General features: G+C 45.3%; 2 protein-coding genes across 2 annotated transcripts in view; one reads left to right on the forward strand and one right to left on the reverse strand.

Moving 5' to 3' along the window:
• Positions 1–13555, forward strand: part of LOC120052527 (guanine nucleotide exchange factor DBS-like) — a 65982-nt gene that overhangs the window by 17038 nt on the left and 35389 nt on the right. Inside the window, exons 13-15 of the mRNA XM_038999493.1 lie at positions 1899–2085; positions 3287–3393; positions 6469–6557. Of these exons, the coding sequence (XP_038855421.1) occupies positions 1899–2085; positions 3287–3393; positions 6469–6557 (383 nt within the window). The remainder of the gene's footprint in view (positions 1–1898; positions 2086–3286; positions 3394–6468; positions 6558–13555) is intronic.
• On the reverse strand, positions 8105–9687 carry LOC120052528 (lactosylceramide 1,3-N-acetyl-beta-D-glucosaminyltransferase A-like). Its single transcript, XM_038999494.1, has one exon. It carries the CDS (start codon positions 9380–9382, stop codon positions 8243–8245), a length of 1140 nt encoding a protein of 379 aa, XP_038855422.1. The 5' UTR covers positions 9383–9687; the 3' UTR covers positions 8105–8242.

Below are 13555 nucleotides of genomic sequence, written 5' to 3' on the forward strand. Positions count from 1 at the left end.
TCTCTTTCTTGTCGTCTGAGATTCCCAAAGATTGGAAAGCAGCTGCGGTCATCCCCCTCTTCAAAGGGGGGGGTTACTCTTGACCCAAACTGCTACAGACCTATATCTATCCTACCCTGCCTTTCTAAGGTCTTCGAAAGCCAAGTTAACAAACAGATCACCGACCATTTCGAATCCCACCACACCTTCTCCGCTATGCAATCTGGTTTCAGAGCTGGTCATGGGTGCACCTCAGCCACGCTCAAGGTCCTAAACGATATCTTAACCGCCATGGATAAGAAACAATACTGTGCAGCAGTATTCATTGACCTGGCCAAGGATTTCGACTCTGTCAATCACCACATCCTCATCGGCAGACTCGATAGCCTTGGTTTCTCAAATGATTGCCTCGCCTGGTTCACCAACTACTTCTCTGATAGAGTTCAGTGTGTCAAATCTGAGGGCCTGTTGTCCGGGCCTCTGGCAGTCTCTATGGGGGTGCCACAGGGTTCAATTCTTGGGCCGACTCTCTTCTCTGTATACATCAATGATGTCGCTCTTGCTGCTGGTGAGTCTCTGATCCACCTCTACGCAGACGACACCATTCTGTATACTTCTGGCCCTTCTTTGGACACTGTGTTAACAACCCTCCAGACGAGCTTCAATGCCATACAACTCTCCTTCCGTGGCCTCCAACTGCTCTTAAATACAAGTAAAACTAAATGTATGCTCTTCAACCGATCGCTGCCTGCACCTGCCCGCCCGTACAGCATCACTACTCTGGACGGTTTTGACTTAGAATATGTGGACAACTACAAATACCTAGGTGTCAGGTTAGACTGTAAACTCTCCTTCCAGACTCACATCAAACATCTCCAATCCAAAGTTAAATCTAGAATTGGCTTCCTATTTCACAACAAAGCATCCTTCACTCATGCTGCCAAACATACCCTCGTAAAACTGACCATCCTACCGATCCTCGACTTCGGCGATGTCATTTACAAAATAGCCTCCAATACCCTACTCAATAAATTGGATGCAGTCTATCACAGTGCCATCCGTTTTGTCACCAAAGCCCCATATCCTACCCACCACTGCGACCTGTACGCTCTCGTTGGCTGGCCCTCGCTTCATACTCGTCGCCAAACCCACTGGCTCCAGGTCATCTACAAGACCCTGCTAGGTAAAGTCCCCCCTTATCTCAGCTCGCTGGTCACCATAGCAGCACCCACCTGTAGCACGCGCTCCAGCAGGTATATCTCTCTGGTCACCCCCAAAACTAATTCCTCCTTTGGCCCCCTCTCTTTCCAGTTCTCTGCTGCCAATGACTGGAACGAACTACAAAAATCTCTGAAACTGGAAACACTTATCTCCCTCACTAGCTTTAAGCACCAGCTGTTAGAGCAGCTCACAGATTACTGCACCTGTACATAGCCCATCTATAATTTAGCCCAAACAACTACCTGTTCCCCTACTGTATTTATTTATTTATTTTGCTCCTTTGCACCCCATTATTTCTATTTCTACTTTGCACATTCTTCCACTGCAAATCTACCATTCCAGTGTTTAACTTGCTATATTGTATTTACTTCGCCACCATGGCCTTTTTTTGTCTTTACCTCCCTTATCTCACCTCATTTGCTCACATTGTATATAGACTTATTTTTCTACTGTATTATTGACTGTATGTTTGTTTTACTCCATGTGTAACTTTGTGTTGTTGTATGTGTCGAACTGCTTTGCTTTATCTTGGCCAGGTCGCAATTGTAAATGAGAACTTGTTCTCAACTTGCCTACCTGGTTAAACAAAGGTGAAATAAAATTAAAAATTCACTCATGGAATCCTAATTCCTGGAGTTGTCAGCCTACAGAAGAACAATGGTCCTATTTGTTGATCCCTGATCTGTGCTTTCCATCAGGCTAATGTACAAAAGGCTCTAAAGAGGCTGGACGATGTACAGGAGATGTTTGAGAAGAGACAGGTTAGTCTGAAGAAGTTGTCAGTCAAACAGACCCGGCCCGTCCAGCCTGTGGCCCCCCGGCCTGAGTCCTCTCCCAAACGGCCTGCGCCCCACAAAACACCCAGGACTACCTGCCCTGCCCCTGGTAAGTCTCCCCCATAGAGATAGTTAAAGGACTCAACTTAGATATAACCCCTTTTAGCATTGGCATTGCCATTGAGAGCATCCACCATTTTAAAGTAATCAACTGGGTGGGGATTCCTATGGGTTGGCAGCAATCAGCCAATGATCAGAGCATTGTCTTCTTCAAATTAGGTGCTATGGTTTGTAAATTAATTTAAGCTATATCACTGCCATATAGTGGCCACAATAAAGTAATGACACAAGATTTGTGGCGGTAAATCACCAATATTAGCTTTACACTTTTTTCAAACACAAAATAAGAAGAAAACAGACTACTTTAAAATGGAGATAGCGTCAATGGTGCTGCTCATGCTGTCACATACGCCATAATGGCACAGATACAAAGTTCAAACCTCTTTCCATCGTAATGGTCTCCCCCCCACATGACCTAACCACAAACTTTACCTGCCCGTAATGAAAGATCATTGTAGAGCCTATTTATTGCTATTGAAACTGAAACATAGTCTGTACTTCACAGTCATTTTCTAGTTTAAGACAAAGTATGTATTTAAAACCTTACTTCTTGAGGCTTTTAAAGGACGTCTATTGTATTCACTGTGGTACTCAACCTACTACAGGAGGAGGACATAGCTTTGGGCCAGGGCCTCCTGCTGTTGTTCCTGTCACACCCTGACCTTAGTTATCTTTGTTTTCTTTATTATTTTGGTTAGGTCAGGGTGTGACAAGGGTGGTTGGTTTAGTTTTTGTATTGTCGAGGTGTTTTTGTCCTGTCTAGGGTTTTTGTAATTCTATGGGGTTTTAGTATGTCTAGGTATATGTATGTCTATGGTGGCCTGAATTGGTTCCCAATCAGAGGCAGCTGTTTATCATTGTCTCTGATTGGGGATCCTATTTAGATTGCCATTTTCTATTTTGGTTTTGTGGGTTGTTATTCTATGTTTAGTTGCCTGTTCGCACTAGTCATATTAGCTTCACGTTTGTTCAGTATTCTTCGTTAAATAAAGAAGAATGTATTCTAATCACGCTGCGCCTTGGTCTCCTCGTTACGACGAACGTGACAGTTCCACACAGAGAGAATGGCAGAACGCCTGATGTTTCAAACAGGATCCCTAGATGTCTCTATGCCTTCATGTCAAACATTCCACTTAATAAAAAAAAATACTTTCTTCCTTTTCCCATCCCTGTTCTGTAACCATTTCTAGCACTCAGTCGAAGGATCTCAGAGAACTCTAGTGCCACAAAGCAGCCCACGGAAGCTGAGCTTGCAAAAAGGAAAAATGTAAGCCGCAAAGTCAAAGGGAGCCTCAAGGTAAGACCTGTGGACATCCTCTAGACAATTGAACCTGAAATGGTTCAACTTCATTGACAACAACAACCATCTGTTTTTTTTGGCTAGCCACTGGTCCATTTGTATGACAGTGTTCTGCCAATTCTTCTTGTATAATTCATCAGAACATAACTCTTGGTCAATGGGAGTCTGGGAGAAGAAGTCATGGGGGGTGTCCTGTTTCAGACATCTTCTGTTCCCTGCCTTTCCCAAGGGAACCCTGCGGGGATGAGAAACCCTAGTTTCAAATCAATTGCGCACCTTTTGCCCTGACCACATCACGTCTGTCTGATAAATAGGAATAATGTGCCATACTAAATCAAATCACATTTTATTGGTCACATACACATGGTTAGCAGATGTTATTACGAGTGTAGTGAAATGCTTATGCTTCTATATCCGACAGTGCAGCAGTATCTAACAGATAATATCTAACAATTCCACAACAAAACCTAATACACACAATCTAGTAAAGGAATGGGATGAGAGAATATACGTATACAATATATGGATGAGCAGTGACAGATCGACTAAGATGCAGTAGATAGTAAAGAATAGATAGTGAAGGATACAGTATACAGTATACAGTATATACATATGAGATGAGTAATGCGAGATATGTAAACATTTTTAAAGTAGCATTATTAAAGTGACTAGTGTTCCATTTATTAAAGTGGCCAATGATATCAAGTCTGTAGGTAGGCAGCCGGCTCTCTGTGCTAGTGGTTGCTGTTTAACAATCTGATGGCCTTGAGATAGAAGTTGTTTTTCAATCTCTCTGTCCCAGCTTTGATGCACCTGTACTGACCTCACCTCGCCTTGATTCACCTCGCCTTCTGGATGGAAGCTGGGTGAACAGGCAGTGGCTCAGGTGGTTATTGTCCTCGATGATATTTTTTGCCTTCCTGTGACATTGGGTGTTGTAGGTGTCCTGGAGGGCAGGTAGTTTGCCCCCGGTAATGCATTATGCAGACCGCACCACCCTCTGCAGAGCCTTGCGGTTGCTGGCGGTGCAGTTGCCGTACCAGGCGGTGATACAGCCCGACAGAATGCTCTCAATTGTGCACCTGTAAAAGTTAGTGAGGGTTTTCGGTGACAAGCCACATTTATTTAGCCTCCTGAGGTTGAAGAGGCGCTGTTGCGCCTTCTTCACCAGACTGTCTGTGTGCGTGGACCACTTCAGTTTGTCGGTGATATGTACACCGAGGCACTTAAAACTTTCCACCTTTTCTGCTGCTGTCCCGTCGATGTGGATAGGGGGGTGCTTCCTCTGCTGTTTCCTGAAGTCTACGATCATCTCTTTTGTCCACGATCATCTCTTTCTATTTCCCTGACACCACACTCCACTGCCCTCACATCCTTCCTGTAGGCTGTCGCGTTGTTGGTAATCAAGCCTACCACTGTTGTGTCTTCTATAAACTTGATGATTGTGTTCGAGGCGTGCGTGGCCACTCAGTCGTGGGTGAACACAGAGTACAGGAAATGGCTGAGAATGCACCATTGTGTGGCCCCAGTGTTGAAGATCAGTGGAGTGGAGATGTTGTTTCCTATCTTCACAACCTGGGGGCGGCCCGTCAGGACGTTCAGGACCCAGTTGCACAGGGCGGGGTCGAGACCCAGGGTCTCAAGCTTAATGATGAGTTTAGAGGGTACTATGGTGTTGAATGCTGAGCTGTAGTCAATTAACAGCATTCTTACATAGGTATTTCTCTTGTCCAGATGGGATAGGGCAGTGTGCGGTGTGATGGCGATTGCATTGTCTGTGGACCTATTGGGGCGGTAAGCAAATTGAAGTGGGTCAAGGGTAACAGGTAAGGTGGAGGTGAAATGATCATTGACTAGTCTCTCAAAGCACTTCATGATGACAGAAGTGAGTGCTACGTGGTGATAGTCATTTAGTTCAGTTACCTTAGCTTTCTTGGGAACAGGAACAATGGTGGCCATCTTGAAGCATGTGGGGACAACAGACTGGAATAGAGATTGATTGAATATGTCTGTAAACACACCAGCCAGCTGGTCTGCACATGCTCTTAGGACGTGGCTAGGGATGCCGTCTGGGCCGGCAGCCTTGCGAGGGTTAACACATAAATGTTTTACTCATGTCGGCCACGGAGAAGGAGAGCCCACAGCGGGCCGTGTCGGTGGCACTGTATTGTCCTCAAAGCGCGCAAAGAAGTTGTTTAATTTGTCTGGGAGCAAGACGTCAATGTTTTATTTTTGTAATCCGTGATTGTCTGTAGACCCTGCCACATACGTCTCGTGTTTGAGCCGTTGAATTGCAACTTCACTTTGTCTCCATACTGACACTTTGCTTTTTTATTGCCTTACGGAGGGAATAACTACACTGTTTGTATTCGGTCATGTTTCCAGTTGCCTTGCCATGATTAAATGCGGTTGTATTTGCTTTCAGTTTTGCGCGAATGCTGCTATCCATCCACGGTTTCTGGTTAAGGAAGGTTTTAATAGTCAGAGTGGGTACAACATCTCCTATACACTTCCTTATAAACTCGCTCACCGAGTCAGCCTATACGTCAATGTTATTGTCTGAGGCTACCCGGAACATATCCCAGTCCACATGATCGAAGCAATCTTGAAGCGTGGTCAGACCATCGTTGGATAGACCTAAGCACGGGCGCTTCCTGTTTTAGTTTCTGCCTAATAGGAGGAGAGCAACAAGATGGAGTCATGGTCAGATTTGCCAAAAGGAGGGCGGGGGAGGGACTTGTATGCATTGCGGAAGTTAGAGTAGCAGTGGTAGAGTGTGTTACTCGCTCGTGTATTGCAATCGATATGCTGATAGAATTTAGGTAGCCTTGTTCTCAGATTAGCTTTGTTAAAATCCCCAGCTACAATAAATGCAGCAGCCTCAGGATATATGATTTCCAGTTTGCATAAAGTTCTAGTCATGCATGATAAGCCTCTCTCATCTTATCTAAATGTTAGCACTATGACTATGAGGGTGACGTTTGAAAGGAAATAGGGGCCTCCAAGGTATATACAGTATGTGTCACCATTTCACCTGTCCATGACTGCAACAATGTGTGTTTGTGTCCTCAGATTGAGGTAATGCATGAGGCAAGCCAGGGAGGCTCCAGCCACGTCCTGGTGACGAACGAGACAGAGGAGAGTCTTTCAAACAGACGGAGGTAAATGTCTCTTTCTGTTCTCTGTCCATATACAGTATCTTATCTGTTTCTTTCTCTCTGCTCTTTTTCAAAACCACTGCATACACACACTGTTGCTAGTGTTGAGGTTTATGACATTTTACAAGGGACTGCTTTCTCCTCAACCATTAGTTGGTGTTAGTTGAAGAAACTTTGAAATAGGTCACAGAGAGAGTGAAAATTGAAAGACGAGGTTAGGAGAGCATAGCATTTACAGTACAGTGGTCTGAAGAAAGGGCTTGTAGCGATGATGAAGATAGACTTTTATTGAGGCAAAGGCTGCCGGCTGACTGTTAGCACCCAGGTGACCACACACTGTATGACTGTGTGGAATGTCTCCTGCTCTAATTTCAACCTGCACAGTGCCTCCTGATATGGAGCATACTAAGTTTATTAATACTCAATAAGTCTTTATTGTAACTGTTACGGTTCGTAGGAGTGTACTCCCTGTTGCATGGGTACAATCTCTGACTCAACAGACGTTTTTATATTTGGAAATCTCTTGAGGTTCTGAACTAGTGAGAAAGTGGCTCAAAGGGATGTGGCTGAAAGACAGAAATAAAATGGGCACAGGAAGTGAATGATATTTGCACTCCCCTCTGCCAAGCACAGGCATTAGAAGCAGTCACTGTAGGCCATGTGTATTTGCATGACATTGAAATGAGACGTACAGCAGCTTATGTACATATGGTATGTCACCTGATATGTTTAAATGTCCTGTAACAGTTCTGGGTATTTATGCAATAGTTTTTTTTTTTTGTACACAAGATTTTCATAAAACACATATAGGCTGTGATGTCCCTGACAATGTCTCTTTTGGAGCATAAAGTAGCATCAGATAAAAACCGCAAGAAGTAAATGAAGGACAGAGTTTGGGAAACCCCTGCTGTAGGCTAGGGCCGCTAGAGATCCATACTAAATCCACATTTTCACTGCCAATCATTCAAATTTCTTTATTACTCATGCCAGATTTATAATTGTAGAGAATGTTAAAGACCCTTAGCAAACATTGTGAAGTGCTTTATGTTTGAAGGTGGGGTTAGTTAGCTTATTTCAGAGAGTAGTTAGTTTCACAGTGAATTCCTTTCTGCAGTCACTAAATGCTGTATGTTACCTTATTGGGGGGCCCAGACTTTAAGACAGGGAGAGATGGGGGAGCAGAGTTCATATGGAATGATTTAGTGAGCAGGATGTGGTTTAAAGCTAATTGTGTTTGCTCATGGTTTGCAGCCTGACATTTTAGGAGAAGTGAAACCAGGGAATGGGGGAAGAAAGGAGTTGGCTCTATAGAGATAAGAGTGAAGGTAAAATTAGTAGGATACAGACGGTACACTTTCAACCAGTTTAATTCAATGAGCAATAGAAAACTGAATAAAAACCCTAATGTCAGCTAGTGAGGTAATTTATTCAAATTATTCTTCCCTTACGACTTCATGCAGCCAGCCAAAATGTTCCTGAATGCAGCCAAGAACACAAACAGTCTGTTTACCATCACACAATTAGCTAAAGCACAAAGTACAACTGCAGTATCCATCAAGCCAAGGCAGGAGTGGTGAATATATGCTCAAGAACAAGGGTTTGGTCTTTATTTAGAAAATGATACCAGCGGTAGACACTGAAATATAAAAGAAAATAAAGACTGACATTCTGTGCAGCCTTACAATACACTATGAAAATGCTGCTTTGCATGGGTAGGTATTTAAATAGTAAGGTTTACAGAGGAGCATTACTTTCACTGCTGTGCAGTACATCTTTCCCAACAGACCAGAGGAAATGTCATGGATCTGGGGGTCCGTCGCTGCCTTCCAAAGGTACCGGACATCTGCCACGTGTCCGTGAGAGGTGATCATCTTATCGTAGATGCAGGGGTGATAGGGGGCCTTCCCTTCCCCTGAAAAGTAAACATGTTCCTGGGGAGACATCCCCATGGCGTTGGCACAGATGCCCATGAACACATCATCAATGTACAGCGAGGCATTGAGGGACAGAGTGGCCTGGTAGATTTTGGAAGCCACGTCCCCTGAGACAACGTACCCTGCACCCGCCGTGTAGTCTGGGTAAGATGGCCACTGGTACATCTCATAAGGCACGTGGTACTTGCTGTCCTTCCGGCGGTTAGGTGGGGCTCCCCTGTGCACGTGGCCCACCCAGAGGTCCCGGGCCCCCTGACGGATTAAGCCCTGCAGGTAGTGCACCAGGTTGGGCATGTGGACAAAGATGTCGTCGTCGGCTGACATGAGGAAACGTGCTTGGCTGCAGTAGTTGTGGCTCCAGCGGAACTGCAGCAGCAGTTTGATGGTGAGGTTGTGAAAGGTGTCAACAAAGTCCTGCTGGACCAGGTCCCCATAGACCTGGTCCTCCCCCAGCAGCCCCCTCTGTACATGGCCCCTCTGCTGGGGGTTGGGGTGGACCCCCAGGGCAAACACCACCCTCACGGTGGCCCCCAACTCCCTCTGGGTGTAGGCCTCATTCCCCCAGGTGGCCCGGATGGCCTGCCTCCTCTCCAGGTTCTCTGGGGAAGATTTGACGAACAGCAGCAACAGCACTTCATTGCTGTCACACTTGTCATGGTGGTTGATGAGGTATGGGAAGTTGCTCTGGCTCTTAGCCTCCTTCTGGCTGATGCCAAAGCTCTTGTTGATGAAGTCGTAGCTGTTGACCAGGTAGCGGTAGGAGTAGGACTTCATATGGCTCACCACATGGTGGTCCAGCTGCTCCCAGCACACCATCAACACGGACAGGACAAAGCATGTCGTCACCAGCTGCACACATTGACATTTTCTGATCCTTCTGAAATTCAAAAACATTCTTCAACCTTCCTACCCTTGCCCCCCCTTTTCTATATTTTTGTCAAGTCCAATAGGTTGTTGCGTTTGACAGGCTGCTACTTTCACAATTATTCCAAATGATTTGGGAGTGTCTGAGTTCCATCATATTTGCCCAACGGGAGACATGGGCTCCTCAGAGAAAAGTTGGTCTTCAGTTAAATTTCATCTCCTCCTGACACCTCTCCACTCTGCTCTCTACTGGGACTGTATTGTTGAGACAATCATGTCTCTAGTCATCACCGTTTTGTTATGTGTCCACACAGTCACAAAGCATTCCACATCATAGGATCTGAAAAGAGAAAGACAAAAATATGATCATATTGCACTAATAGGAAATGCATTTGAAATTGTGAGTCAATATTATGTTATTGAGTCATTCTGAGGATGTGAATGAAACCGCTAGATGTGCTTGATCCATCACGCCGGCTAAACCCGGTAAGTACTTTTGAAGTTATTCCAACAGTGCTAAAGTGCGAAAACCGCAGGGCGGCGTCAATCAAGCATGCTTATTCTGTCCAACCTGGAACGAGGCATCCATCCTCACGTCCCCAAGGTAGGCTACCCAAACAGCAACAACAGCCGTGGGTCGAGCAATCGCATTTAGTTCACAATGCGTGGACAGTCAAAATGCAATATTGATTGTAGGCCTATAAATACAGACTGGTAACGTGGCTTTTCAATCAACCTACTCACCGGGGTGAAAGAATGACAGTAAGGCTGAAGGCGAAATTGTAACTTTTCTCATATTCCAACGATTCCAAACTGAAGACGCAAAGCTGTCAAAACGCGTATGCTCAGAGCTCCCTACAAAAGAATTCACCATGTCATTCTATTTAGGTTAATATTTCAATTAAAAGTTGGGTGAAAAAAATACTAAATTCCCTTGCGTTGAAGACTTTTGCAAATCCAATCAGTTTTCCACGTTGATTCAACATCATCACATTACATGTTTTTGTTGAAATAACGTGGAAACAATGTTGATTCAACAAGTTTTTTGCACAATGGGATGTAGGCCTATTGCTGAGGAAAATGAATGAATTTAAATTAAAAACAGAAATACCTCTATTTACGTAAGTATTCAGACCGTTTGCTATGAGACTCAAAATTGAGCTCAGGTGCATCCTGTTTCCTTTGGTCATCCTTGAGATGTTCCTACAACTTCATTGGAATTCAGCTGTGGTAAGTTCAATTGATTGGACATGATTTGGCTAGGCACATACCTGTCTATATAATGTCCCACAGTTGACAGTGCATGTCAGAGCAAAAACCAAGCCATGAGGTCGAAGGAATTGTCTCTAGGCACAGATCTGGGGAAGAGTACAAAAAAATGTCTGCAGCATTGAAGGTCCCCAAGAACATGGTGGCCTCCATCATTCTTAAATGGAAGAAGTTTGAAACCACCGAGACTCTTCCGAGAGCAGGCCGCCCGGGCCAAACTGAGCAATCAGGAGAGAAGGGTCTTGGTCAGGGAGGTGACCAAGAACCCAATAGTCACTCTGACAGAGCTCCAGAGTTACTCTGTGGAGATGGGAGAACCTTCAAGAAGGGCAACCATCTCTGCAGCACTCCACCAATCAGGCCTTTATGGTAGAGTGGCCAGACGGAAACCAATTCTCAGTAAAAGGCACAACAGCCTGCTTGGAGTTTGCCAAAAGGCACCTAAAGTACTCACAGACCATGAGAAACAAGATTTTCTGGTCTGATGAAACCAAGAATGCCAAGCGTCACGTCTGGAGGAAACCTGGCACCATCTCCACGGTAAAGCATGGTGGGGGCAGCATCAGGCTGTGGGGATGTTTTTCACCAGCAGGGACTGGGATACTAATCAGGATCGAGAGGAATATGAACGAAACAAAGTACAGAGAGATCCTTGATGAAAACCTGCTCCAGGGCGCTCAGGACCTCAGACTGGAGTGAAGGTTCACCTTCCAACAGGACAACGACCCTAAGCACACAACCAATACAACGCAAGAGTGGTTTCGGGCCAAATCTCTGAATGTCCCAGCTACAGCCTGGACTTGAACCCGATCGAACATCTCTGGAGAGACCCGAAAATAGCTGAGCAGCAACGCTCCCCATCCAACCTGACAGAGCTTGAGAGGATCTGCAAAGAAGAATTGGAGAAACTCTCCAAGTACAGGTGTGCCAAGCTTGTAGCGTCATACCCAGCAAGACTCAAGGCTGTAATCGCTGACAAAGGTGTTTCAACAAAGTACTGAGTAAAGGCTCTGAATACTTATGTTAATATGATATTTCTGTTTTATTTTATTCATTTGAAAAAAGTTCTATAAACCTGTTTTTGCTTTGTCGTTATTATGGGGTATTGTGTGTAGATTGAGGACAATACAGTGCACCAACGCGGCCCACTATCAAAGACTGTGGACTCCTTCTCCGTGGCCGACGTGAGTAAAACATTTAAACGTGTTAACCCTCGCAAGGCTGCCGGCCCAGACGGCATCCCTAGCCGCGTCCTCAGAGCATGTGCAGACCAGCTGGCTGGTGTGTTTACGGAAATATTCAGTCAATCCCTATCCCAGTCTGTTGTCCCCACATGCTTCAAGATGGCCACCATTGTTCCTGTTCCCAAGAAATCTAAGGTAACTGAACTAAATTACTATTGCCTCGTAGCACTCACTTCTGTCATCATGATGTGCTTTGAGAGACTAGTCAAGGATCATTTCACCTCCACCTTACCTGTCACCCTAGACCCACTTCAATTTGCTTACCGCCCCAATAGGTCCACAGACGATGCAATCGCCATCACACCGCACACTGCCCTATCCCATCTGGACAAGAGGAATACCTATGTGAGAATGCTGTTAATTGACTACAGCTCAGTATTCAACACCATAGTGCCCTCTAAACTCATCATTAAGCTTGAGACCCTGGGTCTCAACCCCGCCCTGTGCAACTGGGTCTTGGACTTCCTGACGGGCCGCCCCCAGGTGGTGAAGGTAGGAAACATCATCTCAACTCTACTGTTCTTCAACACTGGGGCCACACAAGGGTGCGCTCCCAGCCCCCTCCTGTACTCCCTGTTCACCCACGACTGAGTGGCCATGCACGCCTCCAACACAATCATCAAGTTTGCAGAAGACACAACAGTGGTAGGCTTGATTACCAACAACGACGAGACAGCCTACAGGGAGAAGGTGAGGGCCCTGGGAGTGTGGTGTCAGGGAAATAACCTCTCACTGAATGTCATCATCAAGAGATGATTGTGGACTTCAGGAAACAGCAGAGGAAGCACCCCCCTATCCACATCAACGGGACAGCAGTGGAGAAGGTGGAAAGTTTAAATTCCTCGGTGTACATATCACCGACAAACTGAAATGGTCCACACACACACAGACAGTCTGGTGAAGAAGGTGCAACAGCGCCTCTTCAACCTCAGGAGGCTGAAAAAATGTGGCTTGTCACAGAAAACCCTCACTAACTTGTACAGATGTATAATTGAGAGCATCCTATCGTGCTGTATCACCGCCTGGTAAGGCAACTGCACCGCCAACAACCGCAAGGCTCTCCAGAGGGTGGTGCGGTCTGCATAATGCATTACCGGGGGCAAACTACCTGCCCTCCAGGACACCTACAACACCCAATGTCACAGGAAGGCAAAAAATATCAGAGGACAATAACCACCCGAGCCACTGCCTGTTCACCCAGCTTCCATCCAGAAGGCGAGGTGAATCAAGGCGAGGTGAGGTCAGTACAGGTGCATCAAAGCTGGGACAGAGAGATTGAAAAACAACTTCTATCTCAAGGCCATCAGATTGTTAAACAGCAACCACTAGCACAGAGAGCCGGCTGCCTACCAACAGACTTGATATCATTGGCCACTTTAATAAATGGAACACTATTCACTTTAATAATGCCACTATAAGAATGTTTACATATCTCGCATTACTCATCTCATATGTATATACTGTATCCTTCACTATCTATTCTTTACTATTTATTGCATGTTTAGCCGCTCTGTCATTGCTCATCCATATATTTATATTCTTATTCCATTCCTTTACTTAGAGTTGTGTGTATTAGGTTTTGTTGTGGAATTGTTAGATATTACCTGTTAGATACTGCTGCACTGTCGGATCTAGAAGCATTAGCATTTCGCTACACTCGTAATAACATCTGCTAACCATGTGTATGTGA

Source organism: Salvelinus namaycush, chromosome 8 (assembly GCF_016432855.1).
Source record: "Salvelinus namaycush isolate Seneca chromosome 8, SaNama_1.0, whole genome shotgun sequence".
Lineage (NCBI taxonomy): Eukaryota > Metazoa > Chordata > Actinopteri > Salmoniformes > Salmonidae > Salvelinus > Salvelinus namaycush.